This window comes from Stegostoma tigrinum, chromosome 17 (genome assembly GCF_030684315.1).
Source record: "Stegostoma tigrinum isolate sSteTig4 chromosome 17, sSteTig4.hap1, whole genome shotgun sequence".
In the NCBI taxonomy this organism is placed as follows: Eukaryota; Metazoa; Chordata; class Chondrichthyes; order Orectolobiformes; family Stegostomatidae; genus Stegostoma; species Stegostoma tigrinum.
The window spans coordinates 7219766-7240391 of NC_081370.1; the positions used below are offsets into that span (position 1 = coordinate 7219766).

General features: G+C 41.5%; 1 protein-coding gene across 7 annotated transcripts in view; it reads right to left on the minus strand.

Annotated features, from left to right (window-relative positions):
* The window catches only part of LOC125459460 (protein phosphatase 1 regulatory subunit 12A-like), a 219353-nt gene that overhangs the window by 69500 nt on the left and 129227 nt on the right, over positions 1-20626 (minus strand). For 6 of the 7 annotated variants that reach the window (XM_059651909.1, XM_059651913.1, XM_059651907.1 and 3 more), the window contains exons 4-9: positions 18462-18621; positions 16938-17082; positions 12545-12619; positions 10828-10919; positions 5094-5263; positions 2333-2436 (exon numbers count right to left, since the gene is read on the minus strand). In XM_059651909.1, the coding sequence (XP_059507892.1) occupies positions 2333-2436; positions 5094-5263; positions 10828-10919; positions 12545-12619; positions 16938-17082; positions 18462-18621 (746 nt within the window). The remainder of the gene's footprint in view (positions 1-2332; positions 2437-5093; positions 5264-10827; positions 10920-12544; positions 12620-16937; positions 17083-18461; positions 18622-20626) is intronic. The other variant, XM_059651908.1, reaches the window with a different exon arrangement.

The window sequence follows — 20626 nt, forward strand, 5'->3', positions numbered from 1 at the left end:
TGGGAAAATCCTCACTGAAGTGATGGAGATGGAACAGGAACAGTTCTGAAAAAATTCTTGGCCATTGAGTCATCTCTCACAAAAAGACAAAACGTGCTCTGCCTCTGAAGCAAATCTGATGTAGAGTGCCAAATGAAGCAGTGAAGACCCCCCTCCCCACGGGAAAAGGCAACATGTCTGACAAAAGGGAACAATGCAGGATTGATTGCAGCAGCAAGATTAGGACGACATCGCGGCTCAGTGGTTAGCACAGCTCCCTCACAGCATCAGGGACTGGGTTTGATTCCACTCTCAAGTGGCTGTGTGGAATTTGCACATTCTGTGTATGCGTGGGTTTCCTCAGGGTGATGTGGTTTCCTCCCACAGTCCAAACATGCAAGTTAAGTAGATTGGCCAATTACCCATTGTGTCAGGGATGTGCAGGTTAAGTGGATTGGCCATAATGTCCAGGAATGTGTGGATTCGCTGTGGGAAAAGCAGAGGCATACAGATATGGGTGTTCGGTCTGGAAAGTCTTTGGGGCCCCAATGTGGACTCGATGGGCCAAATGGCCTGCTTCCGTACGGCAGGGATTCTATGATTTCTATGAAGATTGGCCTTATTCTTTGTCTCTGCATGTTTGCATCCTCACTCACCAAGAGGAACAATTAGGTACGTGAAGCTTCATCGGAGGGGTACTGATAATGTTACTTAGGGTATGGTGACAAAATGTCTGCAAACCAATCTCCCAGCTCAGCTCCCAAATCAACAACCTAATCCAGAACCTGAGCTGCATGTCTTCTGAAAAACTTTAATTAGATTTCTTTCTCAACACAAAAACAAACTAAGCAGCGTCCCTGATAAGAAGAATCACATCACAACAACTCTTAGAAAAGGAACTCTCGCTTGGAAATAATCTCTAGGCAATGCAAAAGGGAGACATGTCGTTGAAGCTTTTCATCTTGTACTTATGAAGGCAAATTTCAAAGAAAAAGAGCGGGTAGAAGAGGTGCTGATTGGTTGTTAAGTTAACAAAGAATGATTATGCGTAACACAACTGAGCAACAATGGCGGATTTTAGTGCCAGTGAGATGCCAAGTACTTAGACCAGCCATCCCAACAATTGGATGATGAATCAAAAAGAAAGAAAAAAATCCTTTGTGGCTCTTTGTAATAGGCAGCGTATAGATTCTGCTCAACCAGCTTACTTGTGAAACATAAAACAAAACACCTGCCATTGAGTGTGATTTAGCAATCAGTTACCACTTGAATAATCCTCAATGTGCTCCTAGGTACACTACCAACCAAGTTAAGATAATTAGCCAAGCTTGTAATGTTTGCTAGTAAAGACATATTCATTGGCGGGGAGCTGTCCTCTGCAAACAAAAGGAATACATTTAAAACTTGCATCTGTTTTGAAATGCTTAAGAGTGTCAGAACCTATAGTTACTTGATTTCTGCTTCAACAAATCAACTTGGCAACCAATCAGCTGTTCTCCTGTAGTATAAACTGTTCAAAATTTAGCGTTCTTGCCTTTGACCTGATGTGTTCAAGATCAAAAGCTCCAAAAAAAGTCTCATCATGTCCCTTAGACCAAGGAGCAATGCAGCATCCCTCAAACTGTATTCAAGCTCACATAACATACTGTTCTACATCATTTGCAAATACAAATAATTCAGCACAGCTCACTCAAAACAATGCAGTCTTTCTTACAAAAACATTTTGCAGCAATCCACACAATACAACGCAAAACACTAGTCTTCGCATTTAGATGCTAAGATGACACTGCAGTGGTACAACAAACAATACTGCATTTCCTGTAACAAAATGCTGCAACTCTCAACAGGAATAAAAGATAATAAAATGTGAGGCTGGATGAACACAGCAGGCCCAGCAGCATCTCAGGAGCACAAAAGCTGACGTTTCGGGCCTAGACCCTTCATCAGATCTCAGCTCTCTGATGAAGGGTCTAGGCCCGAAACGTCAGCTTTTGAGCTCCTGAGATGCTGCTGGGCCTGCTGTGTTCATCCAGCCTCACATTTTATTATCTTGAACTCTCAACAGGAGTCTGGCATGATCGAACAGAACAGAAACCAGTGCAGCATTCATTGCTGTAAGCAACTGAGGTGCATCCTTCTCAAAGTAAGCATTTATCGTAGAGCAGAGTAAAGCATTTCCAATAGAGCAGACTTTGTTTGATTATTAAGGAAAAGAAAGGAGAAAATGTCAAACCATAAGCAGAAACACACCACACTAGTTTCAATCCCAAGATCCTAGACGTATTCATGTAAACAGCAAACTGAAAAAGGAGATAGCGCCATAGAATGCAAACTCCTGTAGCATGTCACATACCCTCTTGTTGGTTCCACTGGGTGCAGTGGAGGATGAAAGGATGGAGTCAGCCATGCTCAGTTTGGTGCTGAGGTTGTTCATGTTGAGTCGGGCTTTTGTTTTCTCTACCAAATCAAAATAAAAATGACAATTAATACTCAACAACCAACAGTATGAGTCAGACAAGGCTGAATTTTAGCTTCCCATTCCACAAACACACATCATGCTATTAATAGGTGGAGCCCTGTAGGATCGAGTATTTCCAACAACAATAATGTCCTTAACATAGCAACAAAGTAATTACATTAGTTCTCATCATCCAAACCTATCTTTAATTCAACACCATCCAGTCCATTACCAGTGTTTGACTCAATGGTGCAATTTTAGGTTTTCCAGAGATTGTTTCGGGATTTTTCATTTACTTTGAGAGCAATAACATTGACCAAGATAGATTTTGCTATTCTGCCTTTTAAAAAGCTTGCTCTCAACAGAGCAGCTGTTTGCTCAAGAGGTCCTCTGAAGAACCGATCAACCTTCACATTTCAGGGAGCTAACCCTTGGAGGAATGGATGGAAGAAGTAGTGGCTTTTTGGAGGTTGAAAACAGGGGCAAGACTTTCTGTTCAGGCTACGGTGTATGTAATAGGTCAAATAAATCTTAGCTTCTTCCTGCTGACTGGTTTGCGCATGTTAATATTCTTATTGCAGATTAGTCTGCACACGCTAACATTCTTACTGCTGATTGGTCACCTACAAAATATTGAGACAGCAAGAACAGCAGATGCTGAAGTCAGAGACAACACAGTGTGGAGCTGGGGAACACGGCGGGCCAAGCAGCATCAGAGAAACAAGAAAGTTGACGTTTCAGGTCAGGATCCTTCTTTAGAAATAGGGAGGGGAAAGGGAGCTGGGAAATAAAGAGAGAGAGAAGGGTGGAGCTGGGGAAAGGCAAGTGCAGGTAGGGAGTGGTGGGGATTAGTCAGTGGGATGAATAGGGTGGATAGGGGAGACAGAATGGACAGGTTGTGTAAGGTCAAGGAGGTGGGGATGAGGCCAGGGGTGGAGAGATTTTAAAAATGCTGAATTCCACGTTTAGGCCATTGATTATAGGCTTCCAAGGTGGAATGTGAGGTGCTGCTCCTCTAGTTTCCCGGTGGCGTCATTGTGACACTGGAGGCGGCGAAGGATGGACATGTCATCCAGGGAGTGAGAGGGAAGTTAAAATGGTTGGCAATCGGAAGGTGTTGTTGTTTGCACACAGAGCATAGATGCTCTACAAAGCAGTCTCCGAGTCTACGCTTGGTCTCACCAATGTAGAGGCGGCCACATCAGGAGCAGCGAATGCAGTAGACCAAGTTGACATGTACAGTTAAACCCCTAGCTGATATGAAAGGTTTGTTTTAGGCCTTGAATGGGGTGGGGGGGGGGGGGTAGTGTGGGGACAGGTGTAGCATTTCCTGTGGTTGCAGGGAAAGGTTTTGGGGGTGGTGGGGCTACTGGAGAGTGTGGAGTAGATGACAATGTCACGGAGTGAGCGGTCCCTACGAAAGGCAGGTAGGGGTGGGGAGGGAAATATCTCTGGTTGTGCGGATGGATTGTAGATGGTGGAAGTTGTAGAGAATGATACGTTGGATATAGAGGTTTCTGGGGTGGTTTGAGGACAAGGAAGATTCTGTCTTTATTTTTATTAACGAGGACGGGGTGTGAGGGCAGAAGTGCAGGAAATCTATGAGATGCAGTTGAGAACATGTTCGATCACCAGAGTTTGGTTGGGGGGGGGGGGCGGGCCGAGTTCTGGTTCAGTTTTAAAATCTCCCCAACCCCAGCCTCATCCCATGTTCAACCCTCCCCCTCATCCCCACCTTGACCTGACACAACCTGTCCATCTTCTTCCCCACTATCCATCCCACCCACCCCACTGACCAATCCCTACCACTCCCGACCTGCACTCCCCTATCATCATCTCACCTACCTTCCCGAGCCCCACCCCTCCTCTCTCTATTCTTTTTTCCCCACAGCTCCCTTCCCCTCTTCCCCCATTTCTGAAGAAAGGTTCTGACTTGAAATGTCAACTTTCCTGCTCCTCTGATGCTGCCTGGCCTTCTGTGCTCCTCCAGCTCCACGCTGTATTGTCACCTACGTGGAATGGTATTTTGAGTGAAGATAGCCAGACATAATTGATCTCCATTGCCTTCCTGATGTGTCTTGTAGGCCAGATTGGTGAATAAAATAAATTTGGAGTTGGACCATTGCATATGGTGGTTATTAAGATGAGAGTATATTTGACCTAGCTGGCCTATTCACCATATTTGAAGTTGATTTGATATTCCTGGAGTCTAGTATTTAGGCTGTGGCCTGGGTCCCCAATACGGACAAGACCATAATCTCTGAATTTGATATATCAATGATAGTTTTCAAACGTGACGGTGCTGAGGTCATTGAGCAGATTCAACTTTTAGAATACACTTTTGGGCACTGAGACAATCAACAGAAATTAAGGTGAGATGGGAAAGTGGAATTGATTATTTCATTATGATCTTATTGAAACGTGCAGCAGGTTCCTTCTTCTTAAAATGTTCTTGGCCTTTTAATTTTATCTATTAGCTGTATCCCACAAAGATCCTTCTTCAGAGAAGCTAATGGGTACAGAATCCCAGCTTGAGTGAAATCTCAGGACTGAGGATCATGTGCATGACAGTGTAGCAGAAAATAAGAACACACCCAGCCCTATGTTCATCTGCAAAGTGAGATCATTAATTCCTTGCCCCCATCAATAGACTTACCAGTTTCTGATTTAGCTTCATACGGCATCTCCTCCTCAGAACTTGAGCCATTCAACTTCTTCCTGTCTTCCTCATCATTGACATGCTCCAGCATTACAGACTCTAAGGTCTTGCGTTCTTTCTCATGCATTGAGATTTTATCTTTGCTGCTCATACGGGAAATAGAAGTCCTGGTGGGATAACGGATTAGCTCTGGTTGGCTGTTAGTGTGATGCGTGCAGCCCAGGACATGGTCAGCAAGTTCCATCTTTCAGGGTTAGACACAAAACTCAAACAGGGTATAAAGGAGCCGTTCTCCAGCAGGCACTGCAAATAAGGGGGTGCTGACCTCAACGGCCGACAAACTTTACACAGACTTCCATTATTGTTTCCATCTTTTCAAACAATTTGCTCCCAGCTCTCTCTTTCCTTATGGAACGCACTCTGTTATCCTGCACAACCACTTTTTCCCCACCCTCTAATTGAGAGATGTGTATTCCTAGCTCCATCACCTGGTGCTTGGCAGTTGCAGAATCTACAGTCCCGCCTGTAACATGTTCCCAACAAATTTGTCCTTAGCTCCCGTGTAAAACATACTGTTGATTTTCTGCCATTCTGTACATGGTATATTGAGAACATTGCTATCCTCTGTCCATCATTGTGTACCATACACTTTCAGCTCTCGGTTATGCTGAATTGATGGATTCAAGACAGCGTTGACACGGGGCAACTCTTTGGGACTTCACTACAGCAAATCTTACTCTCATTTCTTACAATCGTTCTGTACTTTTAAGCCTCAATTCTAGTACTCAGCTCTGAATTCTAATGCAATGCACTCCCAAGATCTCTTCTTCTTGTTTCATAAGATTTTCACAGCTTCGCTTTGCATAGTTGTATTCTCTTATGCTCTCTTTCATTCCCGGGCCTAACTTGTTTCTTAGTCATGTTGTATTGTGATTCTTAAAAATGTGACAACCTTTCTTTGCAAGGTCAAGTGGGCACCACACAGCTGTCGCAGTGCTGCTATTTACATCTGGGGAATGCTGGAGTTGTTCTTTTGTACCCTGTTGGATCTCAAAGCACAAAACAATCAGTGAACCCCTGACAGGGGCCCAGAGGCTATCCTCGCACAGCATTTTACTGGGCGAGGCATCACTCTCATTGTCCAGTGATAAAGCTGATACAGTGCAGCCGACTTCCAGCTAACTTGCACAAGGCCAGGCCTCAGCACACAGTGGATTCCTCTTCATGACATAGCTCTGCAACACTCCTTGCTGCCCAGCATTTTCTCCTCTCAGCATATTCCCTCATATCAAAATATTCAGAGCATAAATGAAGCAGATCTGAATTTAAATAAAAATTGTTTTGATTTGGAGCATATAAATTCGTGAACAATAAATGTTCAGGGTTCATCTAGTTTGCCTTCTGTCAGCCCGGTTGCTAGTCACATGACCGAATGACCAAGTTGCTGCCAATTAATATGTGGTATGTTTTGAAAGATAAAGAAAAAATAGCAATGAGATTTAGGATTCTCACAAGAGTTAGAAGCAGGATGGTACAACTGGATGGGCTCACAGTAGACAGGAAAAAGATGGATCACTTTGGTAAGGAACAAGTGCATTAGAAACAACAGAATTAGAGAGAGAAACAGCAGGTTGCAGGTTAAAGCAGTGAGCAGAAAGAACACTGAAACAAGTGTCATGTCTCTCAAACCTATTCGAATTGTTTATACAGCTAAGTAATGAGAACTGCAGATATTTTCTCATCAACCTGTGCAGGAGATTTTACGGCACACTTCTGGAGTAGGTGAAACTTGAACCTGGATTTCCTGGTTCAGAAATACCGCACAACAAGAGCCCTTAGCTAGAAGGCATCTGATAAAATTTTACACTTGAAGCCGTGGAGATGATTAAATGTCATTGGTGGGTAAATTGGTTAAATTTGAAACTGAGTCAAGATGATTGAAGAGGGGATGTTAAATGGAAAAGGTCTTGGGAGCGTTCATGACTGGAGTTTTCCACACCTTAATGTAGATTCCCAGCTCTCTATGAACAGGATTTATAAATAACATAGTTCTTCTTTAAAACTGATAAATTAACAAACACTACTAAATGTCTCAGAGATTATTATGGTGAATATTTATGAAATTATGTTGATCCAGGTAGAATTTAATCAATTGTTTTTAACATTAAATAAATTTAATAGGATGCACTTTGGAACAGGGAAGTAAAGCATGAACACAATGGAGGTCTCTCCATTTGGGAAGATGCGTTATATTATTAGCTATTAACTGCAAGTATTCTATCTTTACAATAAACTTTCTTATTTCCTTGATTCCATTCAGCTATATTGGTCAGTGAGTTTCATCCCGAGTTTATCAATTAAGAGCATCTCATCCTACAGTCCAAGACCACCTTTGGTCATGCTATCTATCATCTGTACCACCAGTTGCAAGCTATGCTTGTTTTACATCATCTTAGTAACCTCATTCTCCTCGTCTTGCTTACCCAGGAGGTTCACATTTTCACCAAATTGCTAAGAAAAATGAAGTGTTCTTATCTTTTAAACTACCTTGGAAGCTGTGAATAAAATCATCTGTTACTTTTAAAAAGTTCTGATTGAACTCATACCTCACTGGTATGTTTAATGGCAGGATTATTCCTTTATTCTTGTCACACTTAAACATCTCTGCCTAAACATAATTCTTTTGTCTGGCTCTGACACTGCGCAGTTTTAAACAAATCAGTGTGGAGTTCTCAGCACCAGCCCACTATTCATGACTATCCAATTTATAGCATTAATCATTGCATTTGCGTTGTTGTTGGCAACTTATCCTTTGATATATTTCCACTCTCCTGGGCTCTCAGTCATTTCTCCTTCAAAGCAGTGGCCTTTCCCACTTCTCATCCAGCCCAATCTTTGCTTGTAATTCCACTGCACAATGATCAATTTCATTCGGATTACCATTTTCTCATTATTCCTCATCTCCTCTCCTTTTTGTGTAAGCATATCTCTTTTCCTATTTACTGAAGGATCAAGAATGGCTGATTTGGAAAGAAACTCCACTTGCATTGCTGGTCTTTGAACTTTCTCCCTCAAATTACAGACATGATCTGTTTGTCTTAACAATATTTACACAATTGTGCTGTGGGATTCTGTCAGCTTTCCACGTTTTGCTTTGTGCTTCAACATTGTGTGCTCTCTTTCTTTTCCCTATAGCTCCACTGTGTTCAAACAAAGATTCAAATGAATGATCCTACAATCATTGCTTTACAAAACTTCCAAACTATGGAACACCTTACTGTTTTACATTTGCCAGCTTTTTGCATTTTTTGATCTTTAACCATAAATTTTTGATATCTTTGCGCTAACTCCTTTTGAAGATTGGCTTTTCGCCTAGCTGTCTCAACCTTAAAACGGACTGAACACGTGCAGGGATCTATCGCAAGGATGTATGATTTTACTTTATGTAGATTATTCTAACTATATAAGGATATTTGTGACCAGATACTTTGAGTGTTTTCCAGTTTAAACACCATCTTCAAAATGACATTAATATGAAAAATTAGTAACAGACTCAGGGCCGTTAAGTTTCAACACAAATTTTAGAGAATTGAAACTGGTTTTCACTTGAGAAAAATTGAATGACTCAAGATTTTTTTTAAAACACTGAAAGGGATAGATAATGCAGATGTAATCAGATCATGTAACACACTCCTTGAGTACAGAACAAGGAGAATAATAACTAACCAGGGAAAAGCACATTTCTAGACTAGAAGGGCTCTTGCTTTTCTTAAGCGAGCAAAGGAGATGCAGAATTGCCCCCAAGCTGTATCAGTTAATGCTGTTTCATGAAATATCCATAGCAAAGAATGGAAAATTTTCCTTCCAGTAGCTAAGAAAATAAATAGTTGAGGACAGTTTATGACGAAAAGACCTTTATGAACAAGAACAAAGATCAAAGGGCACAGAACACAGAGATCTCACTTGTCATGTGTAATATCGGATGGAAGGTTTGGGAAGGCCATTCTGAAGCTTTTGACCAGGCAGAGTATGAGAAAGAAATAGTGAACAACAAGTTCCTTTCAGAGGTTCAAGTACTTGTGAAGACAGCATGGTTAAAAGAAACAGGATTTGCACTTTTGAAATATCTCATTGTTCCCAAATTTTCCCCATGGGCTTCACATGGGATGAAATCACCTTGAAATTAAATGGTGGTAATTCGGCCAAGCAACAGTGGGACTGGCAGAAAGGAACTCTGTTTAAAATACGATCTGGAGGGACAATAATTCATACAATGCAGGACTTTCTCAATAAAGCACCTTAGTATCAGCAGAGATTAGGCATTCAAGTCAGAGAGTGGGGCTTGAATACACAACCTTCCGACCCAATGCGAAGCATTCACTTGAAACAGTTAACTGCATTTGACCTATCTTAGCACGGATTTGCTGGTACGAGGTCTGCTTTCACGCAGAGCTGGAATTGAAAGATTGATGCAGTACTTGAAGCAGCCACTGGGGGTTATTAGCACACTTTTGCAAAAAAACTGCAGTTAAAGTATTTTGTGAAAGGAAAGGAAAACTGCAGTATTTCATTTTCTGTGCGTTTTTAGAATTGCAGCAATGAACTGCTTTCTTTTCATAAAAAATATCTGGTACAAACTCAATTGAAAGAGGGCTGCACTGTACTCTGGATATTAGAACAGCGAGACATTCACACACATGAGGTTCCCAGTACATCTTCAACTCCACACTCTTGTAGCACCTGGCAGCTGCCACTTAGAGATCACAGAAAACTCGGCTCCATTTGTACAGATCAGAGAAAAAGCAACACTAATCCATAGGTGTGCCACAATTTTCAAGCAATGACACAAATCACTTATGGGTCCGGTGGCAAGTTGGAAACATATCTCCCAGGCACCTAACAGTACTGCTGTGTAACTGGTTGTTGTATTGTAAATGAAAAGGGCCTGAGATGATCTTCTTTCAGATCCATTTCAAGATGCGGACGGGGAGGTAGTTAATTACAGGTACAAATTAAGTTAAGAATGTGCATGTGTGCATGTATGTTGGAAGTAGTCTTAAGCATTTCCTGGAACATCCGACATCAACTTTAAAATCTCATCGAAATGAGTTTATTTTTAAATTGTATGGCAATAATGAGAAGTATTAAAATATAGTAAAGAATTATCAAACCTGATTAAATTTAAGAGAAACGGTCTGTGAGCATTCAATATCCCCCCATGACCATAATAGTGGCTGCACTTTCCTAGTTTAAAATCCAATATCTTGCCTTCATCAGCAGATCTAAGCTATTTCCCCTGCCCTTTAAACAGGTAGGTCAAAGCTGTTAAATGTCATGTCTATTTGATAATGGTTTCATTCAAAATCTCTCATCTCAGCATAGATGGATAGCATGACCCTTTCACATTGAGCTTTGGCAGACTTGGATATTTGTCTCTGGTAACCAGAGTTTAACATTTTTGCTCTGCAAAATGACCTCATCTGTTTTTGGTACTGATTTTGAATTGTATTGATACTCCCACTTTCAGTGGGGAGAGAAGAGGGGAAGGTGGCAGAGGGGACGGACAGGAGTGTTTTGTTTTAAGCATTAGCTCAGTTCTTTGATTGGTGAATATTGTGCCCACAGTTTTTTTTTAAATCCAGTGGTGTTATAGTGAGTAATGGCACACCACTCATCAAACAGTGAGTCTACATGCTGTTGAATCATGAAGACAAATTCAGCACAAACTAACCTCCTAGTCCTGGACGGAAGCTGCTGTGAGGCATTCGACAATTCAATCAGGGAGGCCTCCATCTTGGCTTGTTTCTCCTTCTCCAATTTCATCTTTTGTTTTGCACAGAGGATAGAGAATACAATATACAACTTAATTCATATGCTTCTATACTTCTAACTCAGTGGAATAGATGCACTAAGGACATGAATTTTAGAAGGCCACAAAAGGTCCAACTCAATAGCCCACATCTACACAATTCAGGAAGTCAGAATCTTGTCCAAACCATAAAAAAAATTCACTACAATTGGTCACTAAGACAACAATAATAAACTCCATTGATTACAGGGTCTAAGAGAAACCTATGCAAGTTGGACATGTTTGCAATACAATAAAGAATGAAGAGTCATTCAATAGTTTGGAGGAACATGGAAGTGAATGGAGCAGTGCCACAGCAACTACTCTCCTGAGATCCACTGATAACTCCTGGGGAGAACTTGCCTGTGAGACTTCTTCTCCACTGCCAAACCATTTCGACAAATTCCAATTTCTCATGTCCACGGTGGACCCAAGTCTCCCCAGCATTTTTGGAATCACAAAATTCCTCCCTTTAAATGGGCACTGGTATAGGTGCTAAAGAAGTCAGTGTTTTCTGGTGCTGTCAAGGAAGTGGGTTGGAGGGAGAAAACCCACGGCCAGTGTCACTCCTACTTTTCTTAAGTCAGAATCAGATCACTTCAATTTGAAACAAAGGGCCTGCAGTCACATCAAGCAGCATCTGTTCTTAAAGGGGCATTACGTTCTCTCACACAATAAATCACTGCCACCCAAATACAGTATGCCGCTTGACTGCAGGTTATAGCAGGTTCCTTCTGTTGGAGGATAGGGACATACATAGGTTTTACAGCACCTCGATTGTATGTTGAAATCTCTGGAGAGGGACTTAAATTTACAAACGTCTGACTCAGAGCTGAGATGTACAGAAGGCACTATATTGAATGTGGCTGAATATGATGCTGAGAGAGGCTCCTAACTCAAGAGTCCTGTGAAGCAATCTCACGTCAAATATAGCCATTGTTAAAAATGCGGCAATTAAACTGTACAATCCTAAAATTTGACCAAGAGAAAATCTCAATACAAAAGTAACACTGAAAGTTTCTGCTTCCTGTATTTGACACGAGAGATGACAAACCTGCCACAATCAGGAGAATGAGTATAAATGAGGAACAGAACAAGACTGAAGAGGGCCTCTAAATAGGAATGAACAATTAACAGTCCAGCCCAACAGACATTCTAAAAGCCCTTTAGCCAGCCCGAACTAAATGAGAAACTTTATAGTCAATAATAATCTGCTTAATTTTGGCTACTGTACAGATGTACAATTTTAAAGGAATTTCTAGCAGGTTTCAGAATTATGCTGAGGTCATGTGGACTTTCCCAAAGTTGTTTTGAGGTGAAGATATTCCTTGAAAGGAGATTTCCTACGATACTATTTCTGGTTCTTGCAATGGTTTTTGTCTACTAATTATGGACATTTGGCAGGGGTTGGAAGCAGTTCTTCAAATAGGGACCAGGAAAATCCCACCCCTTGGTTTTCTGCCAAACTAAAACAACAGTTAAGGGGATGTCAGCTGCCTTTTTAGCCTTGTCAAGAAATTTACCCTCAGACTCGTCCCTACTGTATGTGAACAGGATGGCCTGAAACAGTCGTCAGTGCATCACTCTGTCAAATACTTACAACAGCTTGTTTCTTCTGTAGCTCCTCCAGCATTTCCAAGAGGTTTTCATCTGCTACATCAAATGCTGTTTGACCCTGTGATTCAGAAAAATCTGTCAATTTCCTGATAGTAAACAATTGCTACTGTCCATTTAACTTTAGAGACAGTAAAACAAATACATAAACCGCACCCCCCACCACCCCCAGTCTATACAATGCAACCAAACCAGCACAATGTGAAATTATTACCACCTTAATTTGAACCCCAAGACCTTCATTATATGACCCACTCAGCATTCAAAAGGTCAAGTACCCACTCAACAAGTATTTCAACTGCACTTTAAAAATTGCACTTTTACGATTCAATTTCTTCTTAAGACGCTTTTGCTCCATTTTATCTACAGGAAAATGTCTCTCTCAAATTGAAGTATGCCAGCCTCCCAGGCAGTTCTAGAAATATAGTCAGGCTCATTTCTCAGGAAACAGATCAGACAACATCTGTAGCCCTGCAGCCAGCTTCAGGTTTAGCCCCAGCTTTCCAGTTATTGACTAAAGCTTTCATAATTGTTTTATCAGAGTCTAGCCTCCTGATACAGAGCACTTCCATCAGCATTAAAGTGTGAATAGGTTCCATTGTGAAACTATTAATGACTACTGTCTGAATATGTTCTGTGCCCATGTAAAATCATTGTATTTACTCTATATTAATCGAACAGTAGCGTCATCCAGGGTAATAACCAGGCTTTGTTTACAGATGGCCATAGGGAGACTGGATTCAGTTTTGTCAATGCCCCACAGCTTGTCCATCCATAAAGAAATATAAAAGTGAAGTTGCTGAAGCAACTAAAACCAAAAGAACATCTCACATTTTGTGTAATTTTTCAAATTGTGAAGCAGAAATTCAAAATGCAAGTTGAACAGAAAAATATCAATAAACAGTTTTCCACGATACCTTAAGTTTTATTTTCTAATTTAGAGTAATGCAAAAGAAAGCACACCAATATGGTACAGTACACAAATATAATGTACTATAGACTATCAATTTACAGAAATAAAATCAAAGAAAGCTACATAGTAGAAAACAGAGGAAAGTGGTACAAAATGAAGCAGTATCACTATTGTGGAACAGCACAGCACAATATAGCATGCAGTGAAAGGTACGAAATTCAGTACAGCTTAGAGCAGCATAGTCTATTTAAACTCACAACTGAACAAACTGCTTACACTGAAGTAGATAAAATTTCAAAAGTATTGCAAAAGAGAGCAAAGAAGCTTTGAGAAATGAAATCCAATAAAGAGGAATACATTGCAATAGTCAATACTATTCAATACAGATGAAATCCTGAAATATAAATACAGTGTAATAATAGCAGAAATCAAAATGTCATACTCATCAACAGCCACAATAATAGTACGCAACATTCAGCAAAGTGACAACTTAGAAAGCATGGTGCATGTATGACAATACAGACTAACACCAGTCAAACATAGTAACATTCATGCTACACAATGACCATCACCAATAAGAGACAGAGACAATCTAACCACCACCTCCTGACATTCAATGGTGTTACCACCTCTGAATCCCCCACTGTCAACATCTGGAGGGTTACCATTGACCAGAAATTCAATTGGACTAACCATATTAACAGAGTGACTACAAGTGCAGGCCAGAAGCTAGGAATACTGCAGCAAGTAACTCAACTCCTGACTCCTCAAAGCCTGTCCGCCAACTACAAGGCAGAAGTCAGGAGCATGATGGAATACCCCCCACTTGTCTGGATGAGCTCAAACAACACACAAGCAGCTTGACACCATCCAGGACAAAGCAGCCCACTTGATAGGCATCCATAAGCATTCACTCCTTCCAACACCAGATGCTCAGTAGCAGCAATGTGGACGAGCTACAAGATGCACTGCACAAATTCACCAAAGATTGTCAGACAGCACCTTCCAAACCCAAGACCACTTGCATCTAGAAGGGCAAGGGCAGCAGACATTTGGGAACACCACCCACCTCTAAGTTCCCCTCCAAGTCACTCACCATCCTGACATGGAAATATAATGCCGCTCCTTCACTGTCACTGGGTCAAAATCATAGCATTCCCTCCCTAATAGCATTGAGAGTCAAACTGCAGCAGGAAGACCGCAGCAGTTCAAGAAAGCAGCTCACCACCACCTTCTCAAGGGCAACAAGGGATGGGCAAGAAATGCTGGCCAGCTAGCGACAGCCATATCCCACAACTGAATAAAGAACAAAAAAAAAGCAACAGCTTCTAGTAACACTTTAACACAATGCACTATATTGGTCCACTATGACTTTTGGCAAGTTAGGAACTGGGAAGCAGTATGCAGGATACAAACAGTAATGTGGCAACTCATTGATGAATCTCATTGTTGCTCTTGGCTGAGAGAGTACAATGAGATAAACAACAACCACAAGTGTTGATGAAACATTTTAACAGAGTAAAAGGCATAATGCCTTTCACAAGAAGAATACAACACAACGTTTGCTAGATAGGGAGATATAGGAGAGCAGGATCAAAATCTTGGCCAAAACAATACGTTTTAGATAGTGTCACAAAAGTCTTGGCAGCTGAAGGCCTGGCATGGAGCGATTAAAGTTGGTAATGCATTTAAGGCTAAAGTTGAAGAAAGTACAGATACCCACAATCAATTCCATCCAGGAAGATCAGGGCAGCTGACGCATGGAAATACCATCACCTGCAAGTTTCCATCCAACCATTCGCCATCTTGACTTGGAAATATAATTGCCATTCGTTCAGTGTTGCTGGGATTAAAATCCCGGAATTCCATCCCTACTAGCATAGTGGGTCTACCTACACCAAATAGACTGCAGCTCACCACCTTCTCAACAGGCACAAGAGATGGGCGATAAATGCTGGCCATGGCAGCGATGCCCACATCCCTTGCATGAATAATCATAATGATGTAGGGTTGCTGGAGACAGAGACAGAGACAGAGGACGTTGTGGAGAAACTTAGAGAAGAGAGAGCTTTTTAAAATTGAGCTGTTTCTTAAATGGGAGTAAATGCAGTTCAGTGCAATGGACAAATAGGAAGTTAGGCAAGTTCAGTCATGGGCAGAAGAGTTTTGAACATCCTCAAGTTTTCACAGATTAAAAGTTGGTGAGGGTGGAGATACATCTGAGTGCGTGTGGGGAGGTGGTGGGAAATGGGGGGGAATGGGCTGAGATGCAGGGCATGCAGCCATACCTACATTGAAGTAGTCAGGTGTAGAGGTGACAAATGCATGAATGAAGGTTTCAGCTGATGAGTTAAATATAAGTACACTTGCAATATGCTACGGAGGTGAATTAAGCAGTCTTATTGATGTTGCAGAATGGGTCGAAAACAATACTAAGTTTGGGAACAGAGAATGTACAGTCACAGGCAATTTCCAAGGAGGGGACTCAGTGGCTTGGAATGGAGCTTGGTGTGGGAACTGGAGCAAGTTTCTGCTCTTCAAGTACTGCACATCAGACAGTTCAGTGTCAGTGCTGTAGCCTGAGGAAGGCTGAGCTGGCACAGATGAGTGTTACATCTCCTTTTTTCCTTGTTAAAGTTAACCTTTTTTCTCTATTTCTCTTCCTGCACCTTACTGAATTTCAATTCACCTCCCTGCTGTTTTTTTAAAAAAATTCTTAAGTCTATTGGTTAAGACGACACTGTTGGTTCCATTATTCACTAAGGTCCCAAATGCCCCGTCATCTCACTGTGTTGTAGTCTACTCAAACCTTCAGCAGCCATCAGGGCAAAAAGAAGATTGCATCAGAATTCATCACCACATGTTAATAAATGCTCCATTCAGCAAGCTTTGGTGCAATGATAAAAAGTGCAATCTGGAGTCACTTTGTTTAATGAAGTGCAAAGATATGGAATTATAGTGCACGACTCACTTGCTCATACAACATCTGCCAGTGAAACACTTTACAGTGATTCAGTGAGAGAACTCAATTAACATTAACACCTTCACAATCAATAAGATAAAAATGGTCACAAGCCTGGAAATGTAAAGAGTTGAACTGGTATAAATGGAGATACAGTCAGAAATTCAGAATGTTAATGGAGAATATTTGAGCCCGACAGCATGAGGGCATGGGATTAATATGCAGTGTGCCTATCTTGACATGTCCAGGAGTGATTGGTTGAGGAGCAAGAATGGGAACCCAGGTTGATTTTCCCTTTATCAAAAAGACAGTTTAGTTGTTCTTCAAGGTAGATGGAGATGAAATCTGGAATCTTCCTAATTTGCAAAGTATGGTACCACATCAGGGACTTGGAGAGGAGCCTGAGACAATGACTTCAAAGACGTCAATATCTGGTACCCACTTTCCCCGAAAAATCAGCAGTGTGGGAACACCAAATCCACCCTTAAGTAATGTCAGACTTACCACTTTATTAATGGCCTGCATGTTGCATAGGTTCTCCACTAGAAGTTTGCACACCTCCTCCTTTCCCCAGTGTGACGCTGCATGCAACGGAGTCCAACCATCATTGTCTAGGCTGTTCACATCAAAGCCAGCCTGGATCAACAACCTGCAACAAAAGAAATGTGGTACACAAAAGACTTGGTCCAGGAAAGGCTAGCATAGGAGAAAGCACCTTCATTGCAGAGCCAACTGCTTTCCTCGGATATGTATCCTTCGTGTTTTGGGAGTCAGTTAGCTCAGTTGATAGTACAGCTGGTTTTGCAAAACAAAATGACACCAATATTACCGGTTTGATTTCCACACCAGCGGAGGTCTCACCTTCTCGAGATCACGCCTTGCATGAGGCATGGTTACTGAGATTACACCACCACTAGTAGTGGTCTCCCTCTCTCTTTCTCTCTAATGAGAAAGCAGTGCTATGGTCCTCTGGGACAACGGCAACATTATCCTGTCCAGTGAACTTTCCGAGCAGAAACATAACAGAGCCCAGCCAATAACAGTAGGAGGGAGTGAACAGAAAAGAATTACAAGATTTAATTAATTTATTTTTTGAAATATTTTGGTGAATTTGTACTTGCTATCAGCGCTTTTCCACATTTTATGTTCAATGCCACAAGAAAGTATTCCCCAGCCAGGCCCCTCACAGACAGTAAATCCCCTTTACACAGTAAATATATGTTAACCAGATTATGTTGTGAGCCAGACTGACTGTGGGGAATGCCAGCAGTTTCATGCTTTGCATCAACTGGAAAATGAGTGAATTCTCAGGATCCTTCCAGCACTGAATGGGCAGACTCCAATGCTGTCAGTGTGGGCTAGATTGCAACCTAGATTCCACAGGCCAGCTCCCAAGAGACACAAAGTATCATAGTTGCCAAGAAAAACCCAACTCAAGGTTACAGCTGGAGGTCATCCACCCATTCTGTTTCACTTTCTGGTTTCAAGTAGTACTGCAAAGGACAAAGGACAATCTATCCCCAGAGATCTCCAGGAAAATGCCTCCAACTGAGGGGTTACTGTAATAGAATCTAAATGTCTCAGATTATCTCCTTACTTTGGCACTCTTTCACTTCACTCACCTGGGCTATTCTGGACATACTACGTTTAACATTGGAGTGTGCACTTTCACAACTGACCTGTTTTACGGTCTCAAATGCGAACCTGCACTCATACAATGTACCGTCATCACTTAGATATATTCAGTTAGAAGATTTCTCAAACCATTATTTTGTCCCACACTTTCTGAGCCACATACAGCCTGAGGAATCACATCACATCACAGCATTGCCTGACCCCTGTTCTTTATACTGTATCAAGTGGGTCCCAATGGCCGGAAACAGAAAAGCCATTTAACAAAAAGGTCAACAGAATGTCAAATCTTAAAGATCGTTTAAAAAGAAATATATGTTTAAAAAACAGGATAAACAAGGTGTCAGGGGAAAACCTGTTCACTAACATGGAGTTCAATGACTTCTGTGCACTCACTTTATAACCTCCAAGTAACCTTTGGCTGCAGCAACATGAAGGGCACTTGCTCCAGTTTTGGGATGTCGAATATCCTCTATTTTCCCTCGATTTAACCATTGTCTGGCATCCTGGACCATTCGCTGTTCTTCCTCCTTCCTGGCGACCTCCACGTCAATGCCTGAAGTCAAGAAACACAAAACACCTGTCACTGTCAACACAAAACCTGGCATCGCATCAGTCTACCCACAAATGGATTTTATTCCACACATCAGCCAGTTTTGCAGTACGTGCTGCCAGTTTTACAGCTTTTGTCTCATTTGTTGCAGTGCATCCTTCCGTTTTTCCCAGTTGTTGTTGCCATTTAAATTGTCACTCATTCACAGCAGTCAGGAACAGAATTCATTTCTAATGCTCCAAAAGAATTTCCATGTGCGGTCCCTCTCAGAGTGGTGGTTGGCAGAGGCCTTATGAGGTTTTGAGTTCACCTACATCAATTGACCCTGCTGAGAGTATTCTCCGACTAAGCCCTTCACAATGTAATAGAAAGTAGGGTCAGATACGCCACACGATCTTCCATATAGCAAATTAATACAGCAAATAAATGGCAAAGGACAGGAGGAGTAGTGGAAGTGGCATCCTTACTTTCTGCACCACTGGGAATGATGTGTCACAGCTGAAGTTCTGTCAGCTGTATCTCAAAGAGATTACCTCGTTTCCAACAGGAAAGTCATGGAATTACTGCAGAAGTTAGGGTACAAGATTTAGGCTGAAACCCAGTGTAGTATTAAGGGAGTGTTGTGCTGTCTGAGGTACTGTGTTCGGGAGGAGACGTTACATCAAAGACCCTTTCGCCGTCTTGGGACGGAAAGAGGAAGCACTTTTAGCTGTTTTTCTTCAAGACTCCCCAATAATATCTATCACGCAGCCAAGAATAAAAGGAACCTTACTGGTCATTATCTCACTTATTTTTATGGAAACTTCCTGTACATTTCCCTCAATGAAAATGGTGGCTACAATTCATTCGGATTTCATCGGCTATTGGACTCAGAGATACTGTGAGGTCGTGAAAGGCACTATATGCAAAAGGTAAGTCTGTTTTTCTTTGTGGGTGAGAGTGAGGACAGAATGTGCCTATTAGGGCTATGAACTGCAAAGGTTCCTTCCCATCCTGCAATGTTAACTCCAGCAGCCATTGAAGATCTCCAGCGGCACCGCATTTGACGAGTCAAATTTTGTTTCTTTTTCTCATCTGTTTCCCTGATTCTTTGCTTTGCTGGTCCTTGCTTTATTTTAACTTTTCTGTTTCTGTCTCATTTGCTTCTCTCTTTATGACTTTTTATTTTGTTTCTCAGTCCTGAACTACTTTTCTCTCTGTGCTTTTGCTTTCTTTTCATCTGTCCTTTGACTCAGAGGTGATGGATGGGATTGGAACAGCAGGAGAAGGAGCCATCAAGGGATCCAGGCAACATTTTCTGGTGCAGATTTTCTTCAGTAACGCAGCATTCAGTCAGCTCTTAATGGCTCTTTCACTGTCTACTTCCCGCGTTTCTTATGTTACTGAAGTCTCTCATGACCACCTTGGCCCTGCATATACACATATACACATCTATATTAGCAGCTGAATTGAATCAGCTGCTATTGGGGCAAGAAGCCTATTTATTTCTTCCTCCATTCCATGACTTCAGATGGTGACAGTGATATAACAAAACTAATAGTAGTTTGGGTTTTATATATGAGTGAATCAAATCTAAAACACCAAAATAATGTTGACTTTATAGAGAGCAGTTGGGTCACACTACAATATTTACAGTTTGAGATAGCCCATTATCTAACGATTATGGTAACCATGAAATAAATACAGGTACAGTATTAGGACTGAAGTTCTAGTCCTGAAATCACAAAACATATTCGTCGACTGAACTGAAGCAGCTTGAAAGTGAGTGCAGATCTGGGGACACTTTTACAACTTGCTGGGATAGTGTGCACAACATTTGGAAAATCATAATTAATCAAGCAGAGTCAGCATGGCTTCATGAAAGGGAAACAGGGTCTGATTAATTTAGATATCTTCTCAACTAGATTGGATAGAGGGGAAGGTGTTGATGTGCTGTATTTGAACATCAAGAAAGCATTCAACAAAGTGTTGGAGGCAGTTTCTTGGCACAGTTAGAGAATTGGCTCAT